We start from the raw sequence: 17,120 nt of genomic DNA on the forward strand, positions 1-17,120 counted from the left end.
AAAGCTTAGCTAGGGGTAAACTCAATTCTCATACTTGTTCACAGGGGTAGTGACATTGAAAAGGTTAGAAACCACTGCTCTATAGTAAATAAGAAACGGTCTTGCTCCTGCGACAAGAGTGCTGTGGAGAGAGACTAAATGACTAATGGACAATGATGATGATATCATTGAAATCAGACAATTTTAACGGTTGTTAATTATAACCAGATATGTTTTCTTTTTCAGGAGTCGAACATCAGCAACAATGAAGAAGCTGAGCGGCTTACCATGCACCGATGCATTGTCTCTAGTATCGTAGAAAGCGAAACGGTTTACGTAGAATGCTTGTACGTAATGGAAAAGGTATTTATTCTGTAATAAATGATATATTTTTAAGAATTGTTCAAAAATGTATTCTACAATTTTGTTTTTACTCTTTTTCTAGTATATGAACGCAATAAAAGCTACTCTATCGACGTCTCAACCGGTCATTACTGAGGAGGAGTTTAACACAATATTTTACAAGATATCTGAGTTACATGAACTCCATAAGAATTTCTTAGAAGGGTTAAAGGCAGCTGTTGCTAGTTATGAAGAGCCTCTTTCGGTTGGCAGTCACTTCAAGAAGATGGTATGTTATTTACTGAGTTTTTATTTTTTATTTTAGACCAAATGATCCTAGGTATAGTTTTGTCTTGTCTTGTTCTTAGGCTGAGAACATCAACGTGTACGGCGCGTTTCTTCACAACTACGGACGCGCGACGGACGCGGTGCGGCGTCGTTGCTCGACTTCGCAGCGGTTCGCAGACCTTACGCGACAAATCGCATGCCGAGGGCAGCCTATGTCGCTCGACGACTTGTTGCACAAGCCCGTCGCAAGGGTCCAGAAGAATGCCCTAGTATTACACGTAAGTTACTTTCGGAACGTTTTGAAACACCTAAAAGTTATTTATCAAGGTACCTATAGTTGGACCTATAATATTTCTTGTGTTAATTTTGTTTTAGGATCTCATTAAATATACACCAGCAAGTCACCCTGATCATGCAATGTTAACCGACGCTCTGAATATGACGCAACATTTCCTTGATGAATTTAATATAATACAAACAAAATCTATGTTCCCGGTAAGTTTCATACACCTATATCTATTGGTATGATGATATTATAAAAAATAATTTGCAATTACTCTGTTTTCTTTTAGAATGCTGATCGCGCACAAAGAAGACTAGTTAAAAACTCGTTTATTGTAGAGCTATCCGACGGTCATAGAAAATTGAGGCATCTGTTTCTATTTAACGATGTTATTGCATGTGCCAAATACAAAGTAAGTATGGAATGGTTACATTTAGCCTTTAATTGTGTTTGTTTTGAGCCGCCTTGTTGATTGTGTATTTGTATTTAAGGCGTCCGGTCGCGACAAGTTCACGTTCGAACTGAAGTGGTTCATCCCACTGCCTGATATCGTGGTAGTGGAGGAAGACTCGGCGGTGGCCAACGCTAACGATGCGCGGGAGACGTCGCCCGCCAACATAGTCGCGCTCAAGTCCCAGGCTTCCACCGTGCGCGACCAGATACTGGCTGAAGAACGCGCTTCACACGATGAAAAGGTAGATTTGGGGGCGTCCATAAATTACGTGAGACTTTTAGGGGGGGGAGGGGGTCAACGAAAACCTCACTAAATCTCACGTGGGGGAGAGGGGGGGTCTCGGAAAATATCACGTAATTTTTCCCGCAAGATATAGAGTAAAATTGCCAGAAAACAGGGTTATTGAAGTAAAAAAAAAAGATTTTTTTTATGATGATAATGACAATTTATTCTAAACCGTCTAATCAAATTAAACTAAAAATGCCTTCATCTGCATTTGTAAACACTAAAGATGCAGAATAAATGTGCCACGCGCAGTGTAGGGTTCCGTAGTTGTCTGTCGTTACCACAATATATTTCAGAAGCAAGCAATTACTTCATCTAGTCACTTTTCATATTATTTTCTTCTAAGGAATTTTATAATACATGAGTCAAATAACTATTACTCTCTTAAACTAAGTAATGTATCTTAACCGTTATAGTTTTCCTTGAAAAAATTCATCCCCACTTTACATGAAGGGGAGCTACCCTAGATTTTTTATTTTTATTTATTTTACTGTTTGTCGGCGTTTTTTTAACTATTAGATTACATTTACATTTTTTAACTATTAGTTTACATTTTTATTAATATTTAACCATTAGTAGCAAAATTTAACAATTAGTTATTTTAACTATGAATCAAAAAACTGGTCCTAGGTTGAAGCAATTGCTTGTCTTACTAAACGACGGGAAGCTATGGAACCCTGCACTGCGCGTGGCACGACACTTGGTTACTGATTTTTTCATATAAATCTAATAGTCTCGAAGCATAGACATTGCAAAATAGGCATTTTATTAAATATCACGTGAGATTAGAGGGGTGGGGGAGGGGGTCAGGCAAAATCTCACCAAATCTCACCAAGGGGGGCGGGGGGGTTGAAAAATGGCCAAAATTGTCTCACGTAATTTATGGACGCCCCCTTTAGGTTATATTTCATTCATCTAATAGAAGTGATAACAGTGTAGGCAGGCCTCCCATTTGGTGGACCGACGATCTGGTGAAGGTCGAGAGAAGCAATTGAATGCGTGCCCTTCAGGATCAATCGTTCTAGAAATTATTTGGGAAAGGCCTTTGTCTAATGTTGAGGTTTGGTTGGTTGAAATAAAAAAATAATTATTAATGATAATAGCAACTTTGAACCCTAACTTTGAGCGAGAGAGTAGTTACACAGTCTAGAACTGTTGTATTTCCTCCGCAGTGCAAAAAGTAGGACCCTTTTATGTTCCTATTTCCTAGCCCTGATACATCAGTTACGTTATTATGTATTATTTTACACGATCACCATAACAGAAGAAAAGACTCCTTCATAATTATGTATAAATTTTGTTCATCCAGAAAATGCGAATCGGCGGCCGCGGCGCACTAGAGAAACAGCGCAAAAAGCTAGCGGAATTGGAAGGGCAGCTAGTGCTGGCGTCTCCTAACCTCATATTCCGTGTGGGGGCGCGCGCCCCGGGCGGCTCCACGGCTCTGCAGCGGCAGCACATATTCTTCCTCAGTTCCGAGTACGAGAGGACGCAGTGGGTCGACTCCATACATGCTTTGCAGGTGAGTCTTTACTCCAGTATCTCTGTAATTTCATTTACTTGGGTATGGCAATAGGTATACTTGTTTAAAATATAGACCAACAGTAAACATTCGTTAGTTAACAAATTACTGAATTGAACCATGTATTCCGAATGTCGTTGGGTTGATTCTTATTACTCAGTAGTGGTGGATAATAGTGTTTCCAAGGAAAGAGTAGCTAGATAATCATAGATCGCTCGTTCCTTTTTGTGGAAGTTACAATACTTCGTATAGAAGAATTTCTACTCAATATCGTCAACAATATGGCGCAATATAGCTTGCCTCAAAGTCCAGCAACATTTCGTTTACATATTAGAGAAAACCATTGCAAGTGAATTTGAAAATGAAAAAAAACAACCTATTCAGTAATCGGTCACTGCCCGCTCGTGAATTCCTTGTGGATAAGCCATGCCGGCGTGGCCGTTACGCGTGTTTTGTTTTCGGTGCCTACTCGGGGAGATCGACAGGCCTCGTTACAGTAATTAAGTCAGGTCAAATCATGACAAGACGCACCTTCATCCAGCAGGTTCTACATTCAAATATTATGTTCGCAGGCGTCTTCCGCGCCCCCTGCGGGCTCTAATACGGTGTCCATGCTGGAGCTGCAGGCGTGGGTGACGGCTTGCCGCAGCTACCTGCAGACGGACATGGGCTCGTACCTGCTGCGCAGCGGCCGCGACGACTCGCTGCTGCTCGGCGACCTGCAGCTGCACATCGGCGGCATGACCGCGCCGCTGGACACCGCCGCCGGTATGTGTCGCGTCACCAGCGGGCTCCAACAGTCTCCATGCTGGAGCTGCAGGCGTGGGTGACGGCGTGCCGCAGCTACCTGCAGACGGACATGGGCTCGTACCTGCTGCGCAGCGGCCGCGACGACTCGCTGCTGCTCGGCGACCTGCAGCTGCACATCGGCGGCATGACCGCGCCGCTGGACACCGCCGCCGGTATGTGTCGCGTCACCAGCGGGCTCCAACAGTCTCCATGCTGGAGCTGCAGGCGTGGGTGACGGCGTGCCGCAGCTACCTGCAGACGGACATGGGCTCGTACCTGCTGCGCAGCGGCCGCGACGACTCGCTGCTGCTCGGCGACCTGCAGCTGCACATCGGCGGCATGACCGCGCCGCTGGACACCGCCGCCGGTATGTGTCGCGTCACCAGCGGGCTCCAACAGTCTCCATGCTGGAGCTGCAGGCGTGGGTGACGGCGTGCCGCAGCTACCTGCAGACGGACATGGGCTCGTACCTGCTGCGCAGCGGCCGCGACGACTCGCTGCTGCTCGGCGACCTGCAGCTGCACATCGGCGGCATGACCGCGCCGCTGGACACCGCCGCCGGTATGTGTCGCGTCACCAGCGGGCTCCAACAGTCTCCATGCTGGAGCTGCAGGCGTGGGTGACGGCGTGCTGCAGCTACCTGCAGACGGACATGGGCTCGTACCTGCTGCGCAGCGGCCGCGACGACTCGCTGCTGCTCGGCGACCTGCAGCTGCACATCGGCGGCATGACCGCGCCGCTGGACACCGCCGCCGGTATGTGTCGCGTCACCAGCGGGCTCCAACAGTAACTCCAACTAAACAGTATTTAGTTTCAAGTTAATGAAAACATAGTTTAAACCTATAACCTCTAAATTAGGCTGCATTAAGGCGCGGGTGCCGCCCTCAAAAATGTTTTGGGCATATCACTCACAGCCACCCGAAAATGGGTCACGTCAAGTGCGGGAAGGGGGAGCTGTCTAATAAGATCGACAAGTTGTCTTGTCAGGGCAATGAAAGTGATGACACATGTCAATATTAATTGTGGGCATTTACATCATTCCCACAACAGTGGAACTGCGCTTGTGCATAATGTGCGTGCACACGTTCGAATCAGGCGCCCGCTGAAAATCAGTGTCCAACTAAGCTCTTAACTAAGCTCTTAACTGGCGGATAAATATACTGAGCGGGCGTCCTTTTTGGCGTTTTTAATATTATATTGTCTCTGTCTTTAAATTTATTCTAACTTAATGTCCCTAGATTACTACGTGGTCGTAGAAGTGGACTCGTATGGGCACTACTTCCGCAAGGCCAAGTCCAAGCTGGTGTGCCGCAGCGCGCAGCCGCGCTGGAACGAGAGTTTCACGCTCGACCTGGAGGGCTCACAGAACTTGCGCCTGCTGTTATACGAAGACGCCGCCAGACCCGTGCTTAGGGGGAAATGTACGCTGAAGGTAAGTTATTGTAACTTATTTTTATCAAATTGAGAACAAACCTTTGTTCTGATAATGACCGACAAATGTTAAAAAGTAAATATTTGATAGATAAGTTACTGGTCTAATCTGCCAAACTTCAATTGATCGACTGAATCAGTTTGATTTTTAGCATGTCCAGCTCACTTGTGATATGCCTAGCACGTGGAATCAAATAATATGTGTGACAGTATATGTAAGCCACAATGTAAAATCATTGGTCCACTCGCAGCGCTCCGTGCCGCGTGCTCCTGGCCGGTTACAAAAAGAAGTTTATTTTTATTTTTATGTGAAAGCTCAGGGAGACAGAATGAAATTCAATTTTTTGGCTCTTTTATCACCGGCCAGGAATGCGCGACACGAAACGCCGCGAGTGGTCTGTCTATCTATGCAATCTTCATATTTTCTTTTAGTTGGTTATTTAATTGAATTGTACTTCTCTCAGCTGTCTCGCGAGTGGGTCGCAGAGAGTGCAAGCGGCGGCGTCTCCCGCGCCGTGATGCTAGGCGGCGGGTCGCTGCCGCTTCGGCTGCGGTTGTTGCCGCCCGAGCGCTCGGCGCGCCGCGTGCCCAGTGCCAAGGCCGGCGCGCTCTTCGGCGCCAAGATCACGCACGTGGCCAAGTGAGTACACTAGTGAAGTGGTCCGTCCCAGCTATGACATTGTCAGGAGGGCGCTACTGTCAATACTAGGTTATTAGTTCCGATTTTTACCACTTTGGAAAACTCTGAGATGTAATTTACAAGAGGACGCTACTTCCGCTACTATCAATACTGGGTCTGGTCTGGGAATCGTTCAACTATAACGGCGTAGCAGCTGCCGGGAAAAGCAAAGAATCTGGACTGATGAAATGTACTACTTTCCCAAAACCCAAGATATTATCATTAGAAGAAGGTTGGTGGTTGTGCAGCGTTGTCTGTGTCATCTAAATTTCCTAACGGTCAACATAGCGGCTTTCGAGTGTCGTCTTGCCAGCGCCCGCGCAGTGCCGACTCAGCGTCGCCGGGACGCTAATGCAACGTTTTCTATTATCTCTTAATGGTATCACAACCTTTATTATAAAGTCAAAAACCTAACATTTCAATAGTCTAACTCAGTGTTTTTCAACCTGTGGGTCGCGACCCCCTGGGGGGTCGCCAAGCCTCTATAGGGGGGTCGCGAGAGGTCGTAAAATCTACCTCAGTAAAAAAGTAAAGTTATAAAGATCGATTTATCCGAAATCTAGTTATGAAAATGATTGAAATATTCGGTTCCTACAATATCTTTGTAACATTATAAAATAAGCGTATATGCATGAAAAAATAAGCGAGCGGTCGGGGGGTCGCAAAATATTTTTTCCTACTAGGGGGGTCGTGTCATGAAAAAGATTGAAAAACACTGGTCTAACTTATTATTCTGTTTGCAGGCGAGAGAAGCGCAACATCCCGTTCATAATCAGCGCGTGCGTACGCGAGGTGGAGCGGCGCGGCATCCACGAGGTGGGCGTGTACCGCGTGTCCGGCAGCGCCTCCGACCTCAACCGCCTCAAGAAGAGCTTCGAGACCAGTCAGTATAACAGAAGTATCTCAACCTCACCGGGCAGTAGCTAGCTCCGTAGCAGGCGAGACCAGCGCCACATCCCGTTCATAATCAACGCATGCAGGCGTGTACCGCGTGTCCGGCAGCGCCTCCGACCTCAACCGCCTCAAGAAGAGCTTCGAGACCAGTCAGTATACACAGAAGTATCTCAACCTCACCGGGCAGTAGCTAGCTCCGTAGCAGGCGAGACCAGCGCCACATCCCGTTCATAATCAACGCATGCAGGCGTGTACCGCGTGTCCGGCAGCGCCTCCGACCTCAACCGCCTCAAGAAGAGCTTCGAGACCAGTCAGTATACACAGAAGTATCTCAACCTCACCGGGCAGTAGCTAGCTCCGTAGCAGGCGAGACCAGCGCCACATCCCGTTCATAATCAACGCATGCAGGCGTGTACCGCGTGTCCGGCAGCGCCTCCGACCTCAACCGCCTCAAGAAGAGCTTCGAGACCAGTCAGTATACACAGAAGTATCTCAACCTCACCGGGTAGTAGCTAGCTCCGTAGCAGGCGAGACCAGCGCCACATCCCGTTCATAATCAACGCATGCAGGCGTGTACCGCGTGTCCGGCAGCGCCTCCGACCTCAACCGCCTCAAGAAGAGCTTCGAGACCAGTCAGTATAAACAGAAGTGTCTCAACCCCACCGGGCAGTAGCTAGCTCCGTAGCAGGCGAGACCAGCGCCACATCCCGTTCATAATCAGCGCGAGGTGGAGCGGCGCGGCATCCACGAGGTGGGCGTGTACCGCGTGTCCGGCAGCGCCTCCGACCTCAACCGCCTCAAGAAGAGCTTCGAGACCAGTCAGTATAAACAGAAGTATCTCAACCTCACCGGGCAGTAGCTAGCTCCGTAGCAGGCGAGACCAGCGCCACATCCCGTTCATAATCAGCGTGCGTGGGAAAAGTGGGTGATCTTTAGGGGAGGCTTTTACATCCAGTAGAGCAGGGGTGGCCAACTTGATTAGACATAAGATCTATTGTTTACTAACAAAACCCTGGGCGATCTACCACTTACATACTTCTTGAAATCTTAAATGAAACAGCATAGTTTAGTACACAATCATGTAGTATTTTTTGCCTTGCCACGATCGACTGGACTAATAGTCGCGATCGACTGGTTGGCCACCCCTGCAGTAGAGGACTGCAATTGGCTGAAATAATGATGACGATGAAATGTGAGATCCTTCAAGATGGTTCCAGCAGTTCGCGTCCTAAATTCACGCACGACATTACGGAGTTCGTTGCAATAGAATGTGTCCCTAATTTGGTCTCTAGTCTAATTTTGTTTGTATCTGCAGATGCGTACGAGGCGGAGCAGCTGTTGAAAGAAGTAGACATCCACTCGGTGACGGGCGTGCTGAAACTATATTTGCGCGAGCTGCCTGAGGCGCTGTTCACCGACGCGCTCTACCCCGAGCTATTGCGTGCTTGGGGCGCCACGCAGGTAAGTACAGTACAATACAACGCCATGCTTCAGCTGACGACTATGCATCATGTCACGTTTCAGCAAGCGACTCTGCACACTTATGCAGGCGCCACGCAACGCTTCAGCAGGCCGCTACATGCCACGGCGCACTCTTGGAGGCAACTGACAGCACGGCATACTTTAAAATAGGACTGAAACCTACGGCACATATTGTTGATTCCATTTGCCTTATTTACGGATTGGATTCAGTATCTTTTATTTTATGCTCTGAATCTCGGTACACAAAGACCTTAGACCACAAATCAATGAAAAAAATGGTAAGGCGCATACATTTGCAAGCTTGACTGTAATTCCATGCCTCAGAGGAGCATAATTTGACGCATTCAATAATATTTTGATGTTTAAGGGTAGTACTACCCAACATTGATAAAATAAAACGCGGCCATAACAGCGTATTGCACTTGAAAATTTCTACGGGTTCATGCAGTGTCTAAATAGCTCAGCTGGAAGAGCAGTCACCCGGCAAACGAAAGGTTGTGGGTTCGATGCCCGCCGATCGATTTTTTCAAGTTGTTTATTTAAAAATATTTGTTGTTGTGAATACAGGGTGCCGGCACATCAGTGGAGTCGGGCCCGGCGCACACGCGGCGCCACGCGCTGCTCAAGTGCTACGCGCAGCTGCCCGACCTCAACAAGAACTGCATCGACTTCCTCCTCAACCACTTCGTCAAGTGAGTCTGTTCTCTGGAATATCAACTCACTATTGCTGGCATGAGTGACAGAGACGACCATACAATAACCTTTCTTGTCGTCTCTTTCGCCAAATGAGTCGCATATATGCTTTGTGTCTTCAACTCGTCTCTCACATTCTTACCGTATGAGTGGCAGAGACGGATAGTACATGGATCATTTACTCTGGGTTCTTGATGCCTTGTCAGTGGAACATTTATTTTTGTCAAGTGAGTCGCATCTTTACTCTAGATTCGGCTCATAACTCTCACATATCCAACCGCTGGCATGAATGAAAGAGATGTGGGTACTTATCCTTATTTTGTCGTGTTAGGGAATATTTCGGAACTATTACGCCACATTCACATTATAGTAAAAATTTCAAATCTGTGGGCGAAATAGGCTTAACTTTGACCAACCTTTTCTGAAATCTGTATAAATCTTACAAGTAACATTTAACCAGGGTGAACCAACACGAGGGCGAGAACAAGATGTCTCTGCACAACCTGGCCACGGTGTTCGGGCCGACGCTGCTGCGGCCGGCCAGCGCGGGCGGCGCCGCCAAGCAGCGCACCGACCTGCTCGCCGCCGGCACCGTCGATGCTATGGCCCAGGTGAGCCATTCACTGAAAACTGAAATTCACTGAAAAAAGTATAACTCGTAATCTATATTATACAGGGTGTTAGGTAAATGGGTATATGAGCCGACAATAGCCCATGTTATCATATGCATATAAATGGTATGGTGAAGTCAGAAATTTGATATCATCATTTTAATTTTTTTAATGTTCATACAAAATAAAATTTATAAAATCAAATTTGTATGAAAATTAAAATGATGATAATAATTATCAATTTTCTGACTTAACACCCTGTATAAAGCTTCTATAATATAAAAATGAATCGCAAAATGTGTTGGTAAGCGCATAACTCAACGCCTGGACCAATTTTACCAATTCTTTTTTTTTAATGTTCGTTGAAGTCCTATAATGGTTTTTACTTCGACAAAAATTCGTGAACGTCAGAATGGCGGGTGTATGGTCACAGAATTGAATAATATAAATATGAATTTTTAATACCTGACATGTACCTTGGTGTACCTTTAGTTATTAATTTTGTACCTCCCTAAAACGGGAACAATTACAATTACAAAATGAGCCGCCAACCTGATATCAGGTTGGCGGGTGTATGCTGAAATTGGACGAAACAGGTAAGTTATGGTTTTCTTATATTTATCATTATTTAGTACCTCAGATGTACCTCACAAATATATTATTATAAACCAAATGCGACGAATAATTACCGAGAAAATCGATACGAAAAATTTGATGTCCACCATTTTTTTATGGCCACCATTTCTTATAACAAGTTAGAAAGTTGATACTGACACAGATAATACATACCGTAGTACTTTTTAAGTCTGTTTTTTATGGCACGCACACTTTTGCATTTGCCAATGCCATTAATTTGCTAAAATCAAAAAGTTAGTATTGATAGTAGCGCCCTCCTGTAAATGTCATAAATAAGGTTGTCCAACGTGCCAACAATCGGAACTAATAATCGGGACATAGTCTTCTTCTTCTTCTAATATTTTTTTTTCTTCTTTTCATCTCTTCTTCTTCATCTTCTATTCTTCTTCTGTCTCTTCTTTGTTTCTTCCTCTTCTTCTTCGACTCTTCATCTTTTCACGTTCTTCTTCTTATTATTATCTTTTTATTCTTTTGTCATCTTTTTATTTTTTCGTCTTATTTCTTCTTATTTTACAAATCAGAGAAACAGAAGAAGGACAGGAGAGGAAAAAAAAGAAGAGAATAAAATTTGAAGAAGAGGAAGACGATGTCTCGATTATTAGTTCCGATTGTTGCCACGTTGGACAACCTTATTTATGACATTTACAGGAGGGCGCTACTATCAATAGTAACTTTTTGATTTTAGCAAATTAATGGCGTTAGCAAATGCAAAAGTGTGCGTGCCATAAAAACAGACTTTAAAAATACTACGGTATGTATTATCTGTGTCGGTATCAACTTTCTAACTTCTTTTAAAAAATTGTGGCCATCAAAAAAAAGGTGGACATCAAATTTTTCGTATCGATTTTCTCCTTAATTATTTGTCGCATTTGGTTCATATTGATTATTTGTGTGGTACATCTCAGGTACTAAATAATGATAAATATTAGAAAACCATAACTTACCTGTTTCGTCCAATTTCAGCATACACCCGCCAACCTGATATCAGGTTGGCGGCTCATTTTGCAATCGTAATTGCTCCCATCTTAGAGAAGTACAAAATAAATAACTAAAGGTACACCAAGGTACACCTCAGGTATTAATTAATCGTATTTATTTTGTTAATTTCTATGATCATACACCCGCCATTCTGACGTTCACAAAAATTCGAATAATTTCCGGGAAAACCCTAAAAACAGCCCTTTTTTCACGCGGGCGGAAAGAGAGTTATAAATAACTCGAAAAAATCGAACTGCCTAAGTAGCTCAGATGAAAGAGCCTTTGCACGGCCAGCCGAAGATCATGGGTTCCATTCCCTCCTTAGGCAGTTCGAAGTTATTTATAATTTAGTTTGAGAAGTGACTAATCGCTAAGAAATTCTGATATTTCGTAAAGACACCATTGAATGTTGTAAGCACAAACACGATTTTACCACATTATTCCAAGCTAACTAAGCTCTGTGCCTCTTTATGGTTTAGTTTAATAGATGCTGTTTTGTCTAGGCTGAACATGATTCAATTAGCGACAGTCGCTTAGTGGGTGCAAATTGTACACCTTAGCATATTGTATGCGGGCAGCGCAGGACCGTTCATTGTGGAAAACCTTGGGGCAGGCCTTTGTCCATGGACGTCATTTGGTTGAAACGAACGAACGAACATATTCTATCTGGTATTAAATTATAAAAAAGTTTAAGTTTGTGACTGGCTATGCGTAAAAATATTGATGTGGAGATCTGTCTTTTAGTTATTGTATTGTTTGATTCTGGCAATAAATATTTTCATTTTCATCGTATTTTAGTTGAGTAACTTATGAAAATTTTAGAGTGCCATACAAGCAAATAACAGTCAATTCCTTATTTTATATTCCTCAAAATAATATCTATCATTTCCAGGCCGGCATCCTGTACTGCCTGCTGCAGCAGCGTCAGCTGGCGGCGCAGCTGTCGTCGCACCACCGCACCACGCCGCTCCTTGACTAGGCCGGCTCCACGTGAGGTTAGCGAGACTATACCGGGCCAGCCTTTAGCCTCAGCCCAACACTGTTCACCATCGCTTGAGTTAAAGATGAATAAGGACTCAAAAATAACAATCGACAAATGATTTACATCATGAGGGTTTGAGACGCGACACGCCCCAATCTACGCTAACCTGTAATCTTACTATCGGTGGCTCCACTTACTTTCAAAGTTTCAATCAACGATTTCGATTCTGTTTACGCTCCGAACGACGCTAAAACAAGACACAGAAAGTTCGGGTCACTGGAAGACTTTTAGTTTTCTGTATTATATCTGCATTTAAAATAAATGTATCACCAGTATTTCTCTTTTGCGAGTTGAGCTTTGGCATAAACTTATTATTCCGCGATAAATACTCGTCCAAAACAGATTTTGCTGTCATAAACAATACAGGGGTGCCGACTACGAATTCCATTAAAAGACATTAGTGGGTGGTTTGAATTAATAACTATTATAATAAGGTGTACTTCCAATCTTAACATTGATGAAGATTTTTTTACAAACTTTATTATACCCAGTCATTTGTGCCACATACAAACTTTTTATATTGTATGTAATATCTTATACATTCCATAATTATAAAATAATAGACTGACTATAGAAGTATCGATTAGAAGATATATCATTTACACAAAATTAGCATTAAATATTTGGCAACATCTGATAACATTTCCACGCATAGTTGTGAAGACAACTATTTCAATCCACACTACCATTAGGAGGCGAGTCTTAGTGTGAAATTCGTCATAATATAAAAATGGTCGGGATGAACATTATGGATGAGTATTATGAAAAGGGACCGAAAATATTGATAATTCATTAAATTTTTAGAATAAATTGGAGCAGACTGATATTGATAAAAATGAGTATTAGTATTTATTTTCGAAATAAGAAGTGCATTTCGATCAAAACGTATTGATTTATTTATATCGGGAGATTATTTAGTATTGCTTTATGATACACAAATAGTTATTACGTATTTCTTTTTGTTTTTACAATTAATTGTCCGGTTTCTTCCACATAGTAGCATTTTAAATGCTAGTCGTGTGTTAATAGTCGTAAGATTTTGAATAAGAAGCGTCTTTCACTCCAATTTTTCGGGTAAAATGTACCTATTTCAAGGAAATAATGGACGCAATTGTTTAAAAGAATATTCATATTTGGTGAAAATATTTTTTATCCAATAAGCAGCTGTATGAAGGGCGGTTTTTATTCGGATCATTGTTTCCAGGACACCACATTGTAACATGTAATATCCTCCCCATCGATGGTAGTTGTGACTTCATCCAAGGATTCGCTAGGATTAGGGATAGATATGATTTAATTCACAAGTAGTTATAGGTTATGGTGTTATATTAGTACTTAAATTGTGAAATTGTACCAAAAAAATCAACTTAGAACAAAGTTAATCTCATATTATGAAATGTGTTGATTTTGTTGAGACAAACATTTAATTGTCATCTTTTATTTTATTTAATAATATATTCATGGCTTATTTAAAGTAAACACCATTATTTTACATATTTAAACCTGATTTTCCTTCACCAAAGACCACTTATTATGTATAATTCCTGAAAACTATCATAAGAATATTGTATTTTTGGAATACCCAATTATACTTAGATTTATCTAACTGAAAAGCATAAAGTTACAAGTATGACTGTATGGCAAATGTGTTTCTTTCTTTTATCAACTAATTTAGAACGAAAAATAATGTTATGCACCATTTATCGTGACTAAAATAGGTTTCCATGGTTTAAATTTTCAAAGCAGTATTTCTCCATTGTTTTTTAAATCCCAACTATTTTAAGTAATTAATAATACTAACAACAAATTAGAATTTGAAAATAATGCAATTATGGTAAAACATTGAAAATAAAGTGGTGAAGATTCATCTTTTGCCTTTAATGTTAAATAAGATACCCATTTATAAATATTTTTGCTAACATATTGCAACTAGTTAATAGCTTATGGAGCATCACAAATCACTTAGATTTTTTAAGAATAATTATTGCACGTTGCAAATATTTTTGAGTCATTATTATTTAATTACTAGCTTTCCGCCCGCGGCTTCGCCCGCGTGGAATTTTGTCTGTCACAGAAAAACTTTATCGCGCGCGTCCCTGTTTCAAAAACCGGGATAAAAACTATCCTATGTTCTTTCCCGGGACTCAAACTATCTCTATGCCAAATTTCATCAAAATCGGTTGCGAGGTTTAAGCGGGAAAGCGTAACAGACAGACAGACAGACAGAGTTACTTTCGCATTTATAATATTAGTTGGGATGTAGTAGTACCTTTATTCAGACTGAGAGTGTATACCTGTGCTTACTGCTGCCAAATTTACTATTGCCAATTAAATTTCATGAAAAAAGTAGTTTACCCTAGACCTAAGCATTTTATCCAAAACAATCTTGCTAAAATAGTTCTGTAGGTGAAAAGTAAGCTTTGTTATTTATATGTAAAATAATAACATTGAGTTTACTATACCTTAAAATTTTGAATCATTTTAACATAGAACCACACAAAGGGCATCTAGTTTGATGTAGGACATTGATACAATATAGGTAATTAATGTTGTGTATCATCACAATCATATTACTTTAGTGAGCTGTTTAACCATTTCAAAAGAAGCTTAATACCACCTTCAGAGCTATGACAAGCAGGTTTATGCTGTATGCAACAAACAGGTGATTCAAAGTTTGAGATGTTACCTTGTAGTTTCTGCATTTTGATCAGAAAAAGTAAGATAAGTTTCTTTGTTTGATTGATTCTAAACATTAGTTACGCTGGTAATATTCCTGCTGTATAATAGAATATTTACCCAATTTGGTTATCAAGAAATGTATTTAATTTTTGTATATAATTGACACTAAATGTAGTTATTGTAACTTTCGCAATAAAATGTATTTTTAATACACTCTTTTGGTGTTTTTTTTTCAATTACTAATTTCCTTTCCTACATAACAATACAAATATGATTATGTACATCTTTCTTTGGCTAATATTATAATGTGCAATAGCAAAAAAAGGTATACTTCTTACAAAATATTTACACAATATAAATAAATTATAATAATTATTTGTTGTTATTAACCAATCATTTTAGATTTGGTCAATCATGGGAATGACTCGCAACAAATAGGTAAACTTGTTTTAAAAGTACCCATGTATATTGCCCAGCCCAACATGCTGTAGTATAATATGCTAAGTAAGTTATTAAAAATAAAATACAATTATATTTTTCCATTATGTATTTGGTATACAACACTTATTTACTAAGTTCTTTATCCATATTATATTTGATTTCCAAGCAACTCAAAATCTAATTTGGCTAGGCAGGAATGTAAAACATTGCTAATATTTTATTACTTCATCATAAGTGTTTAACTACTTACATTCTGATCTGTGTTAAATGAAAAAGAAGTTTTTTGCCACTTCTATTACTGTCATATTATAAGCTTTTTCAGTAAAATACAAATAAACAGCAAGAGCTGATACAGCTAATGGTGCTAAGGATTTGGAATATCTATGGAGAAAGTATGCTATTGTAAATAATGAAGAGTACTTGCAACATCTAGTAACTGTTTGGTATAAAATATCATATTTAATTCTGCCATTAACACAGATACCATTCCACAGTGCCTCTGCATTATCACATGATGTGCAGTTAAATTTTCCCTCTCCCACACAAGTTTTACAAGATGCATCACAAGTTCTGCAGTCATAAGAGCCTTCTGTATTCACACAATATTGGATAGCTCGACACACAGATGGTGCTAAGCACTCATTTATATCAGTGCACACACCATTTACCATTTCCCATCCATCTTTGCATTGTTTACATGCACCATCTGCTTCCCCAGTGCATTCAGAACATGCTTTATGACAAGGTTTACAAATTGAATCCATGCTATAGTAGTTGCTATCACAGAGCTCACAATGTTTCCCTGTATAACCCTTATGACAGTGGCATGTGCCATTTCCCTTTCGAGTCCCATCACCATTGCAATGACCGTGGCCTCCACATAGTTTATTATTTATATGAGGACAGGGACTGCATGATTCACCATAATGGTTTTTTGGACAACAATAATGGAGATTATCAATACATAACCATGTATATAGATCAACTGATTGAGGATTGTCCAGGTACCACCACTTCTCAATAAGAGATTCTGCATCTTCAGCCAGAGAATAACAATAATCTTGATGTTTGTTTAGCTCTGAACAAAGCCCTTCCTGAACCTCCACCAGTCGAACTTCACTGCGTGAGTAGGATTTCAGTTTGGATTCTTCCCAGGCTGCATCACCTCCTTCATACTTCCCTCTGGAAGTCTTATCAAGCCAGTACTTTATAGAGTCTGATAACACTTTGCATCGTTGACATTCACTTATTCTATTACTTTTCACTTTAGAGTCTGCTAATGAAGTTTTGGAAGCATAAAAATCAACAAAAAATAATAAACAAAGTGCCAAAATCTTCATTGGGAGTGATTTAGGTGTACCTATCCTATGTAATTAACAAATAAATATTTTTTGTATATAAAAGAATTAAAGTTTGTGAAGAATTAGTCACAAAAACTGTAAAAGTTATTAATTGCTGGAGCCGAAAGTTGTGCGAAAGATGATGAACATTTTTTGACAATTTTGACAATTCCCTGCCGGTGCCACGCCATTGAGGTACCAAAATAATGGAGAGGCCCGATTGATCTAATGGCGCGCAAGTATGATCGTATTTGGTAACCGAGATGGTGTTC

General features: G+C 41.3%; 2 protein-coding genes across 2 annotated transcripts in view; one reads left to right on the forward strand and one right to left on the reverse strand.

Annotated features, from left to right (window-relative positions):
- LOC135075225 (breakpoint cluster region protein) overlaps positions 1–13,367 on the forward strand; it is a 31,848-nt gene extending 18,481 nt beyond the window's left edge. The window contains exons 4-18 of the mRNA XM_063969595.1: positions 226–342; positions 425–610; positions 690–887; positions 985–1,104; positions 1,182–1,304; positions 1,384–1,587; positions 2,941–3,153; positions 3,726–3,921; positions 5,181–5,374; positions 5,838–6,013; positions 6,796–6,935; positions 8,262–8,407; positions 9,017–9,120; positions 9,582–9,732; positions 12,239–13,367. Of these exons, the coding sequence (XP_063825665.1) occupies positions 268–342; positions 425–610; positions 690–887; positions 985–1,104; positions 1,182–1,304; positions 1,384–1,587; positions 2,941–3,153; positions 3,726–3,921; positions 5,181–5,374; positions 5,838–6,013; positions 6,796–6,935; positions 8,262–8,407; positions 9,017–9,120; positions 9,582–9,732; positions 12,239–12,325 (2,313 nt within the window). The 5' untranslated portion in view covers positions 226–267 and the 3' untranslated portion in view covers positions 12,326–13,367. The remainder of the gene's footprint in view (positions 1–225; positions 343–424; positions 611–689; positions 888–984; positions 1,105–1,181; positions 1,305–1,383; positions 1,588–2,940; positions 3,154–3,725; positions 3,922–5,180; positions 5,375–5,837; positions 6,014–6,795; positions 6,936–8,261; positions 8,408–9,016; positions 9,121–9,581; positions 9,733–12,238) is intronic.
- A 2,229-nt stretch (positions 13,368–15,596) lies between these two features.
- LOC135075224 (cysteine-rich with EGF-like domain protein 2) lies at positions 15,597–17,042 on the reverse strand. Its single transcript, XM_063969594.1, has one exon. The coding sequence runs from the start codon at positions 16,846–16,848 to the stop codon at positions 15,772–15,774; it is 1,077 nt and encodes a 358-aa protein (XP_063825664.1). The 5' UTR covers positions 16,849–17,042; the 3' UTR covers positions 15,597–15,771.
- Between the last annotated feature and the right edge of the window lie 78 nt (positions 17,043–17,120).

Source organism: Ostrinia nubilalis, chromosome 10 (genome assembly GCF_963855985.1).
Source record: "Ostrinia nubilalis chromosome 10, ilOstNubi1.1, whole genome shotgun sequence".
In the NCBI taxonomy this organism is placed as follows: domain Eukaryota; kingdom Metazoa; phylum Arthropoda; class Insecta; order Lepidoptera; family Crambidae; genus Ostrinia; species Ostrinia nubilalis.

Excerpts from the sequence above, each read along its gene's own strand:
- LOC135075224 (XM_063969594.1), bottom strand. The coding sequence starts at position 16,848 with ATGAAGATTTTGGCACTTTGTTTATTATTTTTTGTTGATTTTTATGCT.